General features: G+C 43.2%; 1 protein-coding gene across 2 annotated transcripts; it reads left to right on the top strand.

Moving 5' to 3' along the window:
- The first annotated feature begins 25 nt into the window (after positions 1-25).
- CSRP2 (cysteine and glycine rich protein 2) lies at positions 26-18,449 on the top strand. Of its 2 annotated transcripts, none has more exons than XM_019755032.3 (6): positions 26-165; positions 10,722-10,834; positions 12,943-13,111; positions 16,443-16,572; positions 17,207-17,300; positions 18,141-18,449. In XM_019755032.3, exons 2-6 carry the CDS (start codon positions 10,723-10,725, stop codon positions 18,215-18,217), a joined length of 582 nt encoding a protein of 193 aa, XP_019610591.1. In that variant the 5' UTR covers positions 26-165; position 10,722; the 3' UTR covers positions 18,218-18,449. The 2 variants fall into 2 exon arrangements, with proteins under 2 accessions (XP_019610591.1, XP_074181486.1); XM_074325385.2 differs by lacking the exon at positions 26-165 and adding an exon at positions 7,184-7,202.
- The last annotated feature ends 284 nt before the right edge of the window (positions 18,450-18,733 follow it).

Genomic DNA, 18,733 nt, shown 5'->3' with positions numbered 1-18,733 from the left:
GGGGTACGACAGGGTGGGGGCGGGGCTCGCGCAGGCCACGCCCACCCGAGGCTCTTTTTAAGGTGCCGGCACTGTCCCGGCCCCGGCTCCCGGACTCACAGCGCGCTCCGTCCGAGTCGGCTTCGCTAGCTCTGCTGGCGGTGCTTGGTCCTGCCTGGGATTCGAGTGAGTAGCGGCGCTGGGGGTGTCTCCGCCAACCCCGTGGGAGGGAAGGTCCCCACAATCTCCCAGGAGCTTCAGGCCACCCTGCTGGCGCCCCCAACATCTCCCCTGACATCCCGATCACCGACCCTATGTCAGCCTCCAGCCTCTTCAGCCCTGCTCCCCGGTTCGCCCCCACTCCCGGGACTCCGCCTAGCTGCCCGGCTCCCCGCGGCCGCCCCGGCTTTGTCTTCGGATCCTGGGCCCGCGGGACAGATAAATAATTGTGCGTGACCTCCACACCAGTTGTTGAAATCCTACGGGTTTTCTGGGAGGGAGGCGGGGTCGAGAGTTTCGCGTGGCTGCTATTTCTCCTTTTAGTAGCCTTGGGCCCCCTCCTCCAGAGGCCGGTTCCCTCTCCGCGGAGGGGAGGGCGGGATCCGAGTCTCCAGGTCTCCTCTGCCCGGAGTGTGGTCCGCGCTGAGGGCGACCTTCCCAGTGGCGGGTTCGGAGCCCTGGGGGGAGGTGGCGGCTCCTACAGCCCGCACACCTCAGAATCCTTCCCCTGCTGCTGTAGAGAGCTCCTGGCATCCCCATTGTTTGGTGGTCTCTGCCCACCAAGCACCGAACCTTAAATGTTGAAGCAGTGAAACGTCAGGTCGATCACTCTCCCAGCTTTTTCCGGAACTTTCTACTATTCAGCTACAAATGAGGGAAGCAGGAATGCTTGGTTGTGAAATCCTGCAACAGGTCCTGAAAATCACACCGTGGGTTCCTAAGCTCCACGTAGGCAACCGCAGTGGGAGGGAGGGTTTCTAAGTCGCGAGGCACCCACCTCAGCCCCTCCACACTAGGACGTTTGTTTAAATGGTTACCCAAAATGTTTAACCTGTTTTATTTGCAGTCTGCAGACCAAGCACATTTTCATTGTACAAATGCCTTTTATTTGGGGTAATTTTTATACTCAGTAAGAATGGTCTTAACTTTTCTGATTAACCTGTTTTAAAGCGCTACCTTTAAAACGCCAACAATTCAAGTAGGACAACCAGAAAATTGGCTAATGTGACGCAAATTTTTCAGGAAAGAGATGGGCAATAGATTCTAAAAGGGTGAATTTCACGTAATATCGAAACTGCATCGCAAACTAGAATCAATTTTATCAAATCCTCCATGGTCTCCCCCCATTGTCTTCTTGGTCATTACTCTTTTGGGTTGATTGCCACTGATACGTTATCAGTAGTTCTCAAGGTTCTTTTTACTCTGTATTCTAGTTTCTTTTGCTCTGTCAGAGTGAAATTGGGTAGAGACAGGATCTGCGTCCCATGAATCCTTGCTTGCTTGGTGCCTTAAATATTGTTGGGCCAGAGCCTACATTGGTTAATTGAATGAATGAAGGAATGAGTGAGGTTGCATTTGAAGTGAACAAAGATTACATTGGACTCAAGCAATATATACACATTTGATCTCAGATTTCTATCATGTTTTTAATGGATTCCTCCAAATGTATTTAACAAATATTGACATTGGTATCTGCTAAATACTGTGCTGAAAGCAGTACTCATTGGAGTTCTGTCCTGATTAAATTGGCAAATCATGGCATGGTGAGAAGGGAAGGACTGAAGCCAGTTGGGTCCAAATTCACATCTCAGCTCCAGCACACTTGGTTTGATGACCTTGGGCAAGTTACTCTCTGACCTCAGTTACCTTATCTTGTAAACTAGGTATGATATCACAGACCTTGCAGAGTTGTCGTAAGGCATATATTGGTATATACAAAGGCCAGCCCAGCCTGGAGAGGTTCCTTGTAATTAGAGATTGTTCTGTGCTTTGCTCGGTTAGTGAAAGCCTCTTCCAGGAGAGCGGTGACTCAGACGACTCCTCAGATGGGAACTCTATCTCCTAAGGCTTACAGGAGGCCAGCTCTCTTCCCGTTGCAGATAGTCACGGGTTTCCTGGGGCACCTCATCATTTCCTGGGCTGGTATTTGCTGCATTATATTTGTGTTCTGTTGGGTGGGGATCCCTGGATTCCCTGGGGTCCGTGATCACCTACGTTAGTGTTCCTTAACTGTTTTTGTGTTGTGGACCTTCCTGGTCAAGCCTCTGGACCCCTTCTCAAAATGTTCCTAAGTGCATAAAGGAAACCATACGGTACCAAGTTCACTGATCCCTAGAATTTCCAGGGATCTGTGGACCCTTGGATTCCGAACCCTAATGTAGGGAACTTTTCTCAAACTGAATTGTGCAGGAGCTGGGCACAAGTTCTGATTATTAAAACTTTTAAGCATTGGTATAAGTCATAGAGGGAGAACCAATAAATGTATATTGTGAATCACTTGTAAAGGATATCATCAGGTTGTTTGCTTTTTTTCTTACCATCTCATTGTGCCAACAGTACTACTAATTGTCCTTGACTCATACCATGTGATACATTAGGGCCAAAGGACTTCTCAGTTCACTATAGGAAAAAGGGTTTCATGGTGGCTTCTCTCCCAAAAGAGAAAAGTGAAGAGAGAATTGAACCCCCATTCAGCACACGACAGTACAGGAAATACCCAATTTAAAAAGAACCTGTGCCAGAGACATAGAAGCCTGTACTGTATTTGTGTTGCTAGCAGTGGTTTAGTTTTAGTGAAATATCAGTCAAATAAACTCAGTGTAGCTCATTTGAATTTTATTGGTATTAATTTTTAAGCTGAATTGATAATTTTGTTTTGATTTTAGTTATAAGCCACTTACTATCTCTATGCCTCAGCTTCCCCACCCATAAAATGGGGATGATGAAAATGCCTACCTCAGTTTTTATGAGGATTAAATAAGTTACTATCAGTAAACTACTTAGCAAGCTTTATGTGATTAAATAATAATGTTACAATAAGTAAATAACAATGTAGCAATTATTTTTATGTATCATATGCAGGCAGTATTCTAACTGCTTTACATATATTTAATCTCAGAACTGACTTATGATATAAATAAGCATATCTCCATTTTTAAAATGAGAAAACTACCAGATCAAATAACCAACCTAAGATCATTGGGCAAATAAACAGTAGTCTTGGCATGTAAATCTTGGTCTGACTCCATGTAAAAATCACACAAACATTGTTTGGATAATTAAATACCTTGTAGTTGACACCGATTGTGAATTGCTATGGCAGATGTTGGAGATCAGAGTGACTGAGTTTATAGCATAGTTGCATTCTAATTACAATATGTGATTTGGCAGGTAGTATCCAAATCGCTGTCAAGGATTTTGCTGTAATCCAAGTGGAAGATGTGAGTGGTAGCAGGATACAGAATTAGTAATTAATGGTGAGGCTGGGGTGAACACAGGAGAGCTTACTAGGTGGAAGGGAGGTTTCCCTCTGGAATGAGGATAGTTTAGGTTAGAGAGGAGTGGTAGAGAGCATTTCGGTTGAAAGTAAGTTTGGGTGTGAGATTGGCACATAGAACACACTTACTACCTACTAGTCGGATGGATGAAGACTGGGCAAAAGGGCGGGTGTTCCTGTATGCAAGTAATTTGGTAACTCAGAGACTGATAATTCTCAGGTGACTTAAATGGTCTCAACCCTTAAATCAGATACGGAAGTTTTGGGAACAGCTTGTGGATCTGGAGTCAAATATTCGTGTGGGTTGAGCCTGGATTTGCTTTGGAGGTCAGTGACCTTAGCAGGTCACCTAATGACTGAATTTTTGGTAGCCATTCAGACCCAGTAGCGCTCCTGAAGGAAAAGGAAACCAACATTTGTGGAGCACAGACTCTTTGCCAGGTACTTTACGAACATTAGCTCATTAGATCCTTACAACCACGCTATGAGAGAGTTCTCGTTCATTTCCAAGTTATAGCTAAACAAGTGGAGGCTCAGAGGTGAAGGAGCTTGGCCAAGATCACAGAGCTGATAACTGACTTTTAAACGTTGTCTGTCTGATTCTAAGTTCCATGCTCTTTCTCGTCTACCAGGAATGTCTTCGAGGTAGCATAGGTAGTGCAATTTCCACGGCAGACATTAGTTAACCACAATAATCTTTCATGTGGAACCTTGATTGAACTTCAGAATCTTTGTCAACATAGTTCCAGGAACCCACTATCAGTGGATCTACAAGATGAAATCGTTCTGCCATCGCTGTATAAGCAGACCATGCAGTCCTCTCTACACGCCTCTACGTCATTAGTGGTGTTGGACTACTGTTGTTTGTTTACATATTTCTACCACCACAGTAGAACTCCCACACAGAAACAGACACCTGTCTTTATAACCCTTTTATCCTCAGCTCCTAACCCAGGATATGGCTCATAAAAGGTTGAGTTACTACCTTTATATGAGAGCTTCATAAACAGTAAAACATTGTACATTGTTTCTTAGCTGTCCTTACGCTAGAAAAATTACTTGAGATACAGAAAAGAAGTCAGGAGTGAGCTGGATGAGGGAGGGAGATAAGTCAGTTGCCCTGATGGGAGAGATTAGGGACTGTAGGGACAGAGCCCCAGAAAGTAGTTTCCAGGCTCTCAGCCTCACATAGACAGGTGCTGGCTCAGGTAGTAAATGGCCATCAACTGTGACTGGATGGCCATCAGTTGTGGCTAGTTGGCCGTCAGCTGTAACCAGTGAGCCATTGGCCACTAATATAACTGCTGTGGCTATGCTAGCGGAAAAATGGGGGCTAGCAAGAAGATGGTGGCTGAGCCTGCAAGCGGAGCAATGAGGGTTGAGAATTGTGTGGCTCCTGTTTCCTGTGTCTCTAACCCAGCCGCCAGCGAGACTATAGTGGTGTGACTCCCCTACCTATGGCTCCGTGGGTGTTCCTTTTTGGCCTCACCATACCCTGCGTTCTCTTGTGGGGAGCGGGAGCAGAGAACCCACATGACACCTTGCACGACAGGGACACAAGAAGGAATGGGTGTATGAGATGGGCAAGGGAAGGTGAGTGTTGATAACAAAAATTGAACATTGCTAAATATTGATGATAAAGGCTACCAATAAGTGAGTGCCTATGTCATGCGGGGTGGCATGTGGAGTCTCTGGTCCCGCTCCCCACATAAGAATGCAGGACATGGTGAGGCCAAAAGGAACACCCACTCAGCCATAGATAGGGGAGCCATACTAATACACTCTCGCTGGCGGCTGGGTTAGAAACACAGGAAGCAGGAGCCACAGAATCCACAACCTGCTGTTCACTTCTCTCTGCCAACCAACCTCACTTGCTAACTGCAATCCACTCTTGCTAGCTCAGGCACCATCTTCTTGCCAGCCCCCATTTTCCTACTAGCGTAGCCACGGCAGTTATATTAGTGGCCAATGTCTCGCTGGTTACAGCTGACGGCCAACTAGCCACAGCTGATGGCCATCCAATCACAGTTGATGGACATTTACTACCTGAGCCAACACCTTTCTATGTGCGGCCGAGAGCCTGGAAACTGCACTCCTGGCTCTGTCCCCACAGCCTACTATAAACATTTTCTCATCTCATTTTCTTAACAACTTTATAAGAAAAGTACTGTTATCTTCATTGTACATATGAGGGAGATGAGATTCTGTTGACTCCAGAATCCATGCTCTTAATTCACTCTTAGCCTGAGCTGTCTTATAGGCCAGCTTGACTATTTGGCTTTGGTAGAAGGAGCGAAATGGAACATTGAATCCATCCTAAGCAGGTATCTAGACTAAGCAAGTGGTAAGGGTAGCAGAAGGAAAAAAAAAATTAGAATGGGCATTGAGTGAAGCTTAATTTCCAATTAATGACAGCTCTCAAACTCTGGCCTTGTTAAAAATCACTCCAATTGGAGACAATGCTACTAACCTACATATTCATTAATAAGTGACCCCTCTGGATGGGTGGGGCTCACGATAAAACTGGTTTATAATAAATTCTCCCTTTCGGGAAATTGGATTATAACCAGGTTCTAGTGTAATAAGAAAGCCCAGTATGCAGTAATAAAATGCCAAAGCTTCTGGAAGCACTTAGCATCTGGGATTAGAGACGGATTCACTCCAAACCTTTGGTATTACAATGAATCATTTAAACTGCAAGTCGCGACATGTAGACTCAAAATCATGGATTCAAGTCATTGAGATTCTAAAATAAAACAGTGACTGCAGCACAGGTGGTATGAGAATGATTCATGCGCTCATTTTGCGGCTCGTTGATTATCTAGAGAATGAGGTAAGTTTACCACAAGGTGACTCAGAGTTAGACGATAGTAATTTTCTTGTAAGTATAGGTCTTACGCAGTTGGGGTGGTGTCTTTGACTAGGGAGAAGCCGCAAAGAGAAATTTGGCACGTAGGTGTTCCGATGTAAACCAGCCTTTTAATCTAACGCAATGGATACAGCCTCGTGCTGGAACTCTTTCAGACATCGAACACCAAAGATCAAGACTGAGAAGGAATAAGCCTGGGTTTGGCCCCTTTTGCGAGATGTGTGTAAAGTGGGATTCGATTACTCCTCTTACCATTCTGTAAATTAATGCACGGGATTGGGGAGAAGCATGCAGCCCAGACTGCTCAGTGCGAACCCAGTCTGCTGTGATTAATGTCAGCTGTTGGGAAGTTGTACAGCCAAATGCGTGTATGAAAAATGAAGCTTTGGGCTTTTTTTTTTGCATAGCAATGCCAAGAGTGACAGAAATAGAAGCTCATCACACTTTCCCCTGCCAAACGCAGGAAATGTCCATAGGAGTTCACCCTAAAAGTATAATTTTGAACTTCATTTCTTATTCACAAGTGGAACTATCATTATACGTGCAATGTGTTTCAATGTCCCAAGAAAAGAAGGTTTATGAGTGACTAATCAGATAAGTTTTTTCTTTACCCTCTTTGTTGCTCTGAGCTTTGCACCATAGGTGCTAGTCAATGGGTTTTCCTCCTGGAATACTGACAGCAGGGTTGGCAGTGGGAGATGCCCCCTCCATCTTCAAGCTAAGTGACCGGATGTCTGCCAAGGCATTTGTTTATCTTGTTTTTTCTTCACAATATCTAAGAGGTAGAGAGAGCTTCCTTTCCCTATTTTATAGGTGAGAAGTACAGAGAAGACCAAGGTTGTACAACCATTGTAATAGGCGAGTTAACCCAGGTCTATCTAAACCAATCAATCAACTCTCTCCCTCCCTTCCTCCTCCTTTCCATTGTGAAATATTTCAGACACACAAAACAGGGAATATAAGGAACACTCAACTACCCACTATCCCGCTTAAAACATAAGACACAAATCCAGCTGAAGCTTTCTGAGGATGCTCTTTCTATTACGCCATTTGCCGGGACCGCAGAGAGGGTCATTCATAAAGCCTTAGGAAAGCTTTTAAACTGAGTGGAACTTTTAAAAAGTTAATGACTTAGAAATTTTACTTAGAATCCAAAAATGTGACAAAGAGAAGTAGGACAGTGCTACCTTTGTCTTGAGAAGCGTTAGATCGAATTGGGAATTGTACTAACAGGTCGAAAAGGGAAAGATTCCATAAAACAATAGAAATGAAGTAGTTTGAAACGTGCCAAGTACTCTGATGGGTGGGGAATGCAGAGATGCGGTCCCCTCCCCCGAGGGGAAGAAACTTGTAACACAGTAAGCTGAGTGATGTACACAGACCTTTGATAGGTATTTCCTGAAAAGGGGACGCATTCACATCTGGCTGGGGTCGGTGTACAATAGAAATTAAACTAGACTTACAAGAAGTAAATTTAAGTAACCTTGAGTTACATAGAGAAAGGGCAGATACTTTCTTTTAAAAAGTCCAAGCTGCTCGTTCAATAGAGAATAACGAAGTGATAAGTTGTGTGTTTTTTTTTAAATGTATTTTTAAATGTCATTCAGAGACAGCGTAAGTCTTGATAGAAATCTGATGCCTTATTGGTGATTGCTCCGAAGTAAATATGTGTGAAAATGTAAGCTACCAGGTTGATATTAAGCAGTATATTTTCGGATATGATGAAAAATGCCTAAACAATAACAAAATATTTTAAAAGCCAGCTGGGCTACTAATTCTTGGAATCCAGTTTTAAGTAATTGTAATGTCATTACCTGCATGCCTGGATTCGGTTTTTGGTTTCCTTGGGAATCAGGAGGGTACTTCCAGCAGATGTCTGTTGCATACATCAGCGTTCGCTCCAGATCACGGGTAACTCGGAGCCATGGGGCACAATCAGTATCACTAAACGCACTCCCAACTCAAGCCGTGCAGGCTGCTGGAGCCAAGGCTTTGTGTCAGGTTTTACAGTCAGGCTCAGGTTTCACTGTGGATTTGAACAATGGAGCACCTGTCTCCAGGGAAGGGAATAAGAGATTTATGCAACTACTAAAGGAAAGCTTGCAAATACATTCTGTTGTTGCTAGACACGGATATTGTGTGGATGCCTTCACAGTAGCCTGGTAACACTTGTGAACCCTTGGAATTACTTTGTTCCAGTCTGAATAAGGGAAGTAGGCTTCTTGCAAGTTGAAACTGATAGGTTAGTGATAACTAGTCATGTCAGTTAGGTCTCTGTGCGTGTATGTGTGTGTGATTGTTGTTGTTTGTTTCCAGAAACAGGAGCTCCCTTTCCAAATGACTTAAAAAGGGGATTTACTGGCTCACATAGATGAGTGTAGGATAAGATGAGGCACAACTAAAAATGTCTACACCTCGTCTTTCCATCTTTCTGTTTCCCGCTGTGCTGGCTTCATTCCTAGGTCCTCATGGTGGCTAAGACGGCTGCTAGCAACTCCATCCTCCATTCCCATAGTTCTAAACCAAAGCCCCGGGTTTAACCTCCATTGAACTGGCTTGGGGCTCGTGCCTGTTCCCAGCCCAGTCACTCTGGTCGGCCCAGAATGCAGTGTGAACTGGTTGCCATGACTGCGTCACGCCCAGCCCTGGAGTTGAAGGTAGAGTCAATCCCGTTTAAACCAATGCTTTTCAAACTGTCTGTGGTAAAGGACCATTTTCTGTGCTAATTTCCAAGTACAGATTGGTTCTCTGACTCTACACTCTTCAACCAGAGGAGTTCATTGGTCATGCTCTTGATTGTTGTGGCATAAAATTGTATAAAAGTTTCTAAATGCTTACCTGACTTTTATCTTGAATTGGTAATAAGCGTGGTGGACCACCCCCAGGAGACCACCTTTATTAATACTAAGTACCTCTCTAAACCACATGGACCGAGAAAGAGATGGTTGCTTCCCTAAAGAAAACCTGGGAAAGCGTTAACCAGAAGAGGGACAAGAGAATGACCGCTGTGTGCCAGAAAGATGCCCAACATAGTGATTCACTCTATGACTCTTTCTTCTGGAAAGGTCTCATTCCATGTTCAGGAAGTCGTCGGGTTCTGGAAGCCTTAGTGATGTACAATGGGAACTTACTATCCTCCTGTTTAAGGACTGAAGATTCCTCAGTTTTAGCTTAGCAGCCCTCCTTTTCTCTTCTCTTTCTAGCCAGCTTTGAGTTAGTGAGGAGGTCTCAGCTTTCTTAACCAGCTATTTCCTAGAAAGGCAAACCACTCATCCGAGGAGGTGTCACAGGCAGGGGCTGCAAATACCACTCACAGAAGGGAAGCCTGAAAATGATGGTGGGGTAAAAAGGAATTCTTCTGCTGTGTTTTTACATTCCACTCAGGGCAGGGCAGACGGGACACACTGCCCTTGCTGGAGAGCCTCCTGTTCCACCAAGGGCACTTGAGTCCGTGGGCCATTCTGACCTAAGTATTTAAACTGGGTCCAGGCAGACCAACTCGTTGAGGAGATTAGAACATGTTGTCTGTACCTCACAGCAAGATGGCCGGGGATTTCAACTTCCAGCTGCCTCACTGCTCAGAGGTCATTCTGACACACTCCACAAACAAGTCACTTTGCCGGGAATGGTTCTTGGTAGCATGTTCTGTATGGACTGACAGCCCCGTCCAAGAGGGAAAGCCAACTGTTGGCTGGATGAGAGGACCTTGGGGTTAGTGAAGCACAGAAACCATCTGGATGGGTGTTTGTTGTGGTTACAGTGAGGCTCCATGCGTGCAGGCGTGCTAGTCACAGATACTATTTATGCTATAATCTCACATAAGTAGGCAAATATAAAACTTGTTCTTACAGAGCAATGCAACACGTTTTACCTCCCTAGGAAGTGTGTCCTAGTTTGTGTATGCTCAATGGTAAGAACTGGGTGGTGGTAACAATAAATTCAACGTAATAAAAATCTCCACCCAAGTGTGAGTTCTTCAGCTGAGTCTTGTTAGGCCGTTCGTTTTACCTGGGGGTGGGTGTGGGGCTGTTTTTGCTTTTCCGCTCTCCACTCTCCTCTCCTAACTCCTGTGCATTCTAGTGGCGTAGTTTGTTTTGTGGCTGGTAACCTGTACCGTTGTACTGAATGTAGGTCCTTTGTCCTGTAGGGAAAAAAAACTTGAGCATGAAAGCCAGAGTTTCCTCACGAGAGACCTGTAATTTAGGAGAGGAGATGAGGTTATTTTGGAGGAACGCAGGCCTTTTAAATGTGTGGGTAGAGTGGTTCATGAAGAAACAAAATCTGCAGCTGTCCCCTGGGTGTAAGCAGCGCTGGGGGAAGCCTGGAAGACATATCGAAGGCAATGGGGACATTCTCATGAGTACTTCATTCCTTCAGAATGCCCGTCTGGGGAGGTGGAAACAAGTGCGGGGCCTGCGGGAGGACCGTGTACCATGCAGAAGAGGTGCAGTGTGATGGGAGAAGCTTCCACCGCTGCTGCTTCCTGTGCAGTAAGTATCTCCCAGTGCTCGGCCGGTGACAGAACTTACGTGTAAGGAGTTTCCATTTACTTATTTAAGGAAAAAATGATGGTTTTTGTTAATGAAGATGATTTTAGAAGCACAAATGGTTTTTACTTGTCTGTTATCCTAGACATTGTAAGTGCTCAGCGTAGCAAGGGCAGCCGGGTGACCCAAGACACTTGGCCTTCTGTGTCCCCATAGCTCTTAGCCTCCGTTTGGCATTTACTTTATTTATTATCACGCGTGTCTCCCCTGCCTCATCCACTGAGAGCTCAGTGCCGTCTGTAGTCTGGCACCCAGCAGTTTCTGGCTTGTGGTGTGGATGGGCTTGGCTCTGATTTCTGTGACAGGATGGTTCCCCATCCACCCCAGCTTTCTCCTCCTGGCTGGGCTCCTCTTTGAAACTGTCTTGCTTGTTTCTCGGCACATTTTTAGTTCAAATTCAGAAGTCTAGAAGCTCAATTTCTCTAGAAGCTCAAATTCTGTCTTCTCTGGTAGTGACTCTTCAGAGTTGTTTCTGGTTATTGATATCCTAAGTTTGAGGGAAAGGAATTTAGGCTATGAAAATCCCATTGAGGCAAGTTGGGAACTACGATTGTTCATAGATGGAAAATTCATCAGAGGGTCTGACACAGACGGGAAATAGGACATAAAACAACACATGCCTATATGCTCGGAAGACAGTAAATACCTGATAATGAGAGAAACAGAACACGAGAAAAGCCCCCTCACCCCTGCAAATTTCCTCTAATGACAACGAAGTCTTCAGTTTTAAAACAGGAGAGTAGCCACTTCAGAAGGGTCTTCATTAATCATCTTCTGATTCAAATGACAAAATTTTCTTTAATGAAGGTTTTGTTATGAAGAACCCACCCATACATGCAGTTATTTGCTATATCTATAGTTCTGTACAGTGAAAGTTAGCTAGAAACTGCCAAGGTTAAAAATAAATTTGGTTACACGATGAAATAATATTCAGAAAAAAATTCTGCAACTGCTTCACAGAGAACTAGTAAGAGACAACAGCAAATCACAGCTACAAAGAATAAAAATACAACATATGAATGTTTGCTATGTATGCCTTCCATGATAGCTACCATTTCTCAGATTTGGTTTAACCCTTTCTTCTAAGTTATTATTATTATTATTATTTTGAGGAATCTATTTTTTCAGTAGGTTTGTCCCCAAGAGTATGTGAACACAGAGCAAATGCAAATACTTTAGAAATTGTTCTTAAGTTTCATCTAGGTGGGGGTAAAATCCCTTTTGCTACCACTCTAATCTTGGATTTCCAGCTGCCTGATTGTGCTACTAATGAGCTCCCTCACAATTTCTTTTATTCTCAAGCTTAATTGAAGTTTTAGAGAGTGAAATAATGTCTGGATAAAACATGATGCCATTTGGCAATTTTATGAAGTGGGCTACGTGGAGATGTCCTGTGGTAAGAAATCCATCAAGAAAGAATGTGTTCTCCTTTGGGACGAAGGGAAAACAAAGCAGACTTTAAACCACTTGATGATTTTCAGACATACTTATCACTCCTGGAGAAGCTGGTGGCGAGATGAAAGAATAATAGTTTTTCTCTTCTAAGACTAGTGATGAAAACTAGAATTCTGGTTTCAAAATGCATGGGTACTTTTGGGGAGATGGGGCTACAGAGACAACTCTCCCAAGGCACTCAGCCACCCTTTTCTTAGGTTGTGACAACAATATTTGGTATGAGGAGGCTGAGAAGATTTGAGTGTTGTGAGTTTGGGAGCAAAGTGTTAGTTTTGTTCCTTTTGTGTGTAATTACAGCCATCTCAAACTTCTCTCCCTCCTGCCAGAGGCAAATCATATTGAAAAGTCTGAGACTTCAGGATGTTAAAATTCTGCTATATTTCTGAAACAACTGTCATATCCGTGGAGGAAGGTAAATAGTTGTCAAATGTAGCTGACCAGTCCAGACGCTGTCTCATGGCTTTTGGGAAACCGCAGAATAAACTAGGCACTGGAGACAGCGTGTGCCTTTACTGTTTGTAGACCATGTGCCACCACGGTTCTCAGGAAAATGGTATCTTTGCCTCGTTTTTAAATTCTAACTATTTCCCCCTCAGTGGTTTGCAGGAAAAATTTAGATAGCACCACTGTGGCAATTCATGATGAAGAGATCTACTGCAAATCCTGCTACGGAAAGAAATATGGGCCAAAAGGGTACGGTTATGGCCAGGGCGCTGGCACGCTCAACATGGACCGGGGTGAGAGGCTGGGCATCAAGCCCGAGAGGTGAGTTAGGACCGTATCTGTCACCTTCAGAAATGACTTATAACAGTTTATGTTGCTTGGTGAACAGGAATCTGGGAGTTTTCAGATTTTTAGCTGAAATTAAATAAACTAAAAGACTCAGATTTTCTGGTGTAAACTAGTGACTATTCTTTAAGCTCAAAATATTGACAGTTTTGGACCTAACAAAGTGAGTTTGCCAGTGATTTCTAGTCCTGGTTTGAGAGCGTTCCAAGGTATAACAAGCAGTCATGATGTTCTCAAAATTAAGTGGCTTAAACTTACTTCCATTTCCCAGCACTTTGGAGACGAGATGTCATGAAGTCAAATGACAAAGTAATGTGGTATCTGAATCATGAAATGCATTTCTCATGTGCAACTAAGTGATCAGCGAAAATTCCTCAGTCATTCCTTTCATGTAAGAATAGTTCCTCATCAGGAAATTACTTTTCTCTAACTTAAAATTACTTAAAAATTGAATTTTCCCCCATTTTTGATTCTTTGAGACATTAGTGCTAAACTTGAAAGGATTCAATGCAAAAGCAGCAAAGTGCTAAGTCTGCTGAACTTCACTTAGTAGTTCACGATCAGACTACGTTATGTCTTCATTGGGAATTTCCTCTTAATTTCTGTTTTTGACCCAATAATTCCCTCATTTGAACTTCACATTTTTTCACATCCATTTTATATTGAAGAGGCCAAAACGGGTGTAATACTCCAGTAAGATGGCCTTCCCCTGGACGAGACCATTATCATGCCCTTTCTGTGGGCTGGGTACCATGTAGTATTAACATACATTAGCTCATGGAGACTTCACAATAACCCTACACAGTATGGTTTCCCATCTCACTCAAGAACAAATTGAGACGGTGAGAATTAAGTGATTTGCCCAAAGTCACACTGCTAGTTAATTGTAGAGCCCGGAACTTAAACCTAGTGTAACTCCAAAGCTTATGATCTTAAGCATGGTACATTATGGCATGACTGAAATAATAATTATTGATTGCCTATTGTCTGCCGAATATTTATGTTCGTTATATATAATCCTCAGTTACTCTGAGTTTAGGTACTTTGTGCTGATTTTATAGATAGGACCCTAAGGTTCAGGGTCCCACACAGATAAGTGGCAAAGCCAGGATTTGAACCTATGTCAATTTGGCTCCCAAACCTGTCCTCATTCCATTGCAGTGTGAACTACACTGAGGCCCACCGTTCTCTCTTGTTTTTTTTTTCCACACTCGGGGTTTCTGAGCCATGGTGCCTTATTGTGACCAGTTGTGCAAGGGCCAACTCAGTCACTGCTGCATGCCATCACTGGCAGCAGCCAGCTCACCTTTGTCTTAGTTCAAGTTCATTGTTCTTGTTCGCTCTCCTTTTTCAAATGATTAAAATTCACTCATTTCTTAAGACTGTGTTGCCCTGAAAATAAGACCTAGCCAGACAATCAGCTCTAATATGTCTTTTGGAGCAAAAATTAATATAAGACCCGGTCTTATTTTAATATAAGACCGGGTCATATATAAATATATGATATAATATAATGATATGATATGATATAATATAAATATAACACCCAGTCTTATTTTACTATAAGACCTGGTCTTTATAATATAATACCCAGTCTTATATTAATTTTTGCACCAAAAGACGCATTAGAGTTGATTGTCAGGCTAGGTCTTATTTTCGGGGAAACACGGGATCTTATTTCAAACCTTTCAAAACATATATTTGTATACCCTCCCCCAAACAAAACCAAATTCATCCATGACCCCAAAAGTAGGGTTAGGGTTTGTGGCCATAGTTTTCAAGTCACAAAGACCAGTGGACCTTCCACTTTTCTCCTCCTTCAACACTAACGGGCAAGCCTTCGGTGCTGGCCTGTCTCAACCAGTGCCCTCGCCCCTTCCCCTCCTTAGCCTGGCCACAGGCTGCTTATCCTTCAGGAGCAGGTGTGGGGACGTCCTGTGCCAAGAAGCCGTTCTTAATGACTAAACTCTGGGAGCACCTGTGGTCTGGACCACCCTTGTGGCACAGTTATGGGGACCAAGCCCTTTCCCAAGGATCTCCTGGAAAGGCACCCTGGATGGGCTGGAACATTGTCATTGAGGCTGACCTGCGTTTTTCAGTTCAGGCTCACCAATTTCCTGAGTCTCTAGCCCTTCAGCAGATTAACATTTCTCCAAGTGTTACCTCCACATGAGGTAACACTTATCCTTACACTACCAAGTTGTTAGAATGCGGGTGGGAGATAATGTGTATGACCTTATTAACATAATCAGTGACAGATTTGGAAATTTTTGTTGGGAAACTCCGAACTGGAAGTGTTGGATATCACTGTGACTAACTTTTAAAAATCACTTGTAACAGTAAGTATATAGAGTAGGTTGTGGAAACATTTTTTAAAAATATGCCTACACTAGGGACAGTTGGAAAAACCAATACTGTGAATTAGTACAGTGAACTGGAATTTGTTGCTTAGAATAAAATTTCCAGTGGCCACATCAAACACGGTTTAAAAAATGCTGTATAATTTTTTCCAGTAGGAAAAATTGATAATGAGCTACCATTTGCTGAGTGCCAACTGTTGTTGTGTCTCATCTACTCAACTAACTTACAAAGTTCTAGAAGGGCCTTTAAGTCTTCTGAAAGCCCAGAATGGTGTTCTGCCTAGTAGGTGGTGCACCTACATACTGAATAGTGACCTGTACTAGTGACAAAAATGCCACTCAATCCAGAGAGAAAGTAAAGATAAATAGATCACATAGTAATAGGTAAGTTTTCTAAAACATTTTCCCACAAAGTGGTATATTCACCCTTTCCCCTACTGAAGATATATTGCAAAATTAATTTGTAAAACATGCTTGACTTCCTTGATTGTAGACTATCTAAATCAACTGACCGCTATGCAAAAACTGCTGAAGTTAACACTGATTATTCAGTCTCATGTGAAGTAAAAAGCTAGATGTGATTCTCGTGGTACTAATATGACTCTGGGTTAAAATTAAGTGCTGTGATAGGTTTTTATAAAGCATAGCGTAATAGTTTGGTGGAGAGGCTAGCCCTGGGGATTAAATGAATTTTGATGATTTCAGATTTAGGACAGATATTTAACTTTGGGTCTTTTTGTAACAAGAATGCGCCCATAAATAGATTAAAGTAATAACTCTGGCTGGCACCTGGGATTAATTTCTTTCTTCCTCCCCTTCTGCTGGCCTGTGAAGGCCTCCAGCCATGAGACGGTAGAGCAGTAAGCCCCCGAGTTCCCTTATGCCTGCCTTGTGGACTTATAAGGGCTCATTGGAATAGCTAATTTTTTTTTTCTCCTTTCCACAAGTGTTCAACCTCACAGGCCTACAACAAATCCAAACACTTCTAAATTTGCTCAGAAATATGGAGGTGCTGAGAAGTGTTCCAGATGTGGGGATTCCGTTTATGCTGCCGAGAAGATAATTGGCGCAGGAAAGGTAGAGTGCTGTTTTTCATTAATGACAGTGAATGTCCACTCTCTGCTCCGTTTCTCCCTTTCACCCTCCACATCCCGCTCAGGCATTCTGTCTTATAAATAAATGCCTTGGATTAAATTTTTTCTTAATTGCATTTCCATGTGAATCATTACTCTTTTGAAGTGCTACCCTTATTTGACAAATCACATCTCTGTCTAAAAGAAAGTTGGTTTCATAGGAGGCGCTCCCAAAGGCTGTTAATTCAAAGGGCCAGGCTGTTAAAAAATTTGGACTCTGCAGGTTATTTAATGTAGTGGGGACAAAAGCCAGGACAGCTGGTGCTGATTTGGTGGGTGGATTTGGAAGTTACTTCCATGTCACCTGAGCTGTGGTGTTCTCGGCCGTAAGGAGATGGACTTTTCAAGGTCACACCAGGACTGTGAACAGGTCTCAGACTGCTCTTAGAAAAACGACCCTTAATGGTACAGCTTCTGAATGAAGTCAGAACTCAGCCCTTTTGTGGGTGACCAAGAATGTAGACACTGGGAGGTCAGGTCCACAGAAGTGGGGAGCTCACTTTGGGTTGACCTTCCTGAGCATCTAAATGGTGCTGTCGGAAACAAGCCTCTCAAACTTACGCATTTGTGTCTTCCAGCCCTGGCACAAAAACTGTTTCCGATGTGCCAAGTGTGGGAAGAGTCTGGAATCAACAACTCTGACTGAGAAAGAAGGTGAAATCTATTGTAAAGGTAAAATTAATATCAGTTATTGCTATCCATAGGAATATCCCGCCCTTGGTTAATGAGATGTCACCAGCATTAAAAAGAAAAGAACAAAGTAGTACTCTGAAAATGGGGGAAAGGAGGGATAGCGTCACTGGCTATTTGAAAATAAAAGATCTAGAGATGCTTACAGATGACAGAAAACCATACCCTGGTTCCCCAAAAATAAGACCTAGCTGGATAATCAGCTCTAGTGCATCTTTTGGAGCAAAAATTAATATAAAATCCAGTCTTATATTAAAATAAGACCAGGTCTTTAACACAATACATTACAATACAATATAAAATACCGGGTCTTATGTAAGACTGGGTCTTATATTAATTTTTGCTCCAAAAGACACATTAGAGCTGATGGTCCGGCTAGGTCTTATTTTCGGGGAAACACGGTAGAACAATCTTAAATGATACAATAAAGCTGCTGATCACTTAAAACTCCCTTACCAATAAAAACAAATAAAAACCCCATGACAAATAGTCTTTTCAACTTTAAGCAAAGCCTATGAGTATATGCCTTATATTTACAGTATATAAGGTAATAGACAAATATATAACTTGCCTGGCCTGATCTTCATGCTGGTAACTCTGGGACCATGAGCTGAACACCAAGGAGCCGGAATGCTCGGATGTGGCCCTCACAGCTAATGGCCCTCACATTTACTGCGTTGGCACATTTGACATCTTAAATAAGTTGAACTCTTTTTGGCGTTGCCAACAGTATGTGTTTTACTTTGTGGGGGTCTGTGGTTGCCTGGGTCTTAAGCAATGCTAGCAAGTGGACGTGCACTAACTCTCCCTTTTCTTTTGTAGGATGCTATGCGAAGAACTTTGGGCCCAAGGGATTTGGCTATGGCCAAGGCGCAGGGGCCCTGGTTCACGCTCAGTAATGGTGTCAACCCACAAGCCAGATCACACACTGAGGATCTCTACATAACCCAGGCACAGATAATCTAGCACTAAATTACTGTGAAATTCTGCCAGCACTTACGTACTGTATATTGCCCTGTACTTGGATAGGCTCGCTGACTAGTAGGAAGAGAGCATGGTATCCTTTTGCTTTATTCATCAGCATTTTCAAGAACCATTTTCTTTTACATTTGAAATAAATCTGCAGCTTGATTTGGGTGTTCAGTGTCTTGCAGTTAACCTTTTGGAAGAGCTACTGTGATTTCAGTTAGTGGACAATCCTGACCCGAGTTTTATTCGTTAAAGAGAGTCCATCCGGTTACCCAGCTGACTCACTAGGTTAATGTCTGCATTACAGCTGTTGGAAAAGATCTCTTTTTAGATGGCACGTATGCCTCAAGAGTAAAGGTTACTAGGCAACAGGCCTCAGCGTTCAGACTCCTCAGAGCAGGCACCTCCTGAAGCGGGGTGGTTACTCCTCTCTCTGCAGCAGTTTC

Source organism: Rhinolophus sinicus, chromosome 1 (genome assembly GCF_057876585.1).
Source record: "Rhinolophus sinicus isolate RSI-liver-muscle chromosome 1, RSI-T2T, whole genome shotgun sequence".
In the NCBI taxonomy this organism is placed as follows: Eukaryota; Metazoa; Chordata; class Mammalia; order Chiroptera; family Rhinolophidae; genus Rhinolophus; species Rhinolophus sinicus.
The sequence above is the reverse complement of the archived record's forward strand: the minus strand, read 5'-3'. Positions and strand labels throughout refer to the sequence as shown.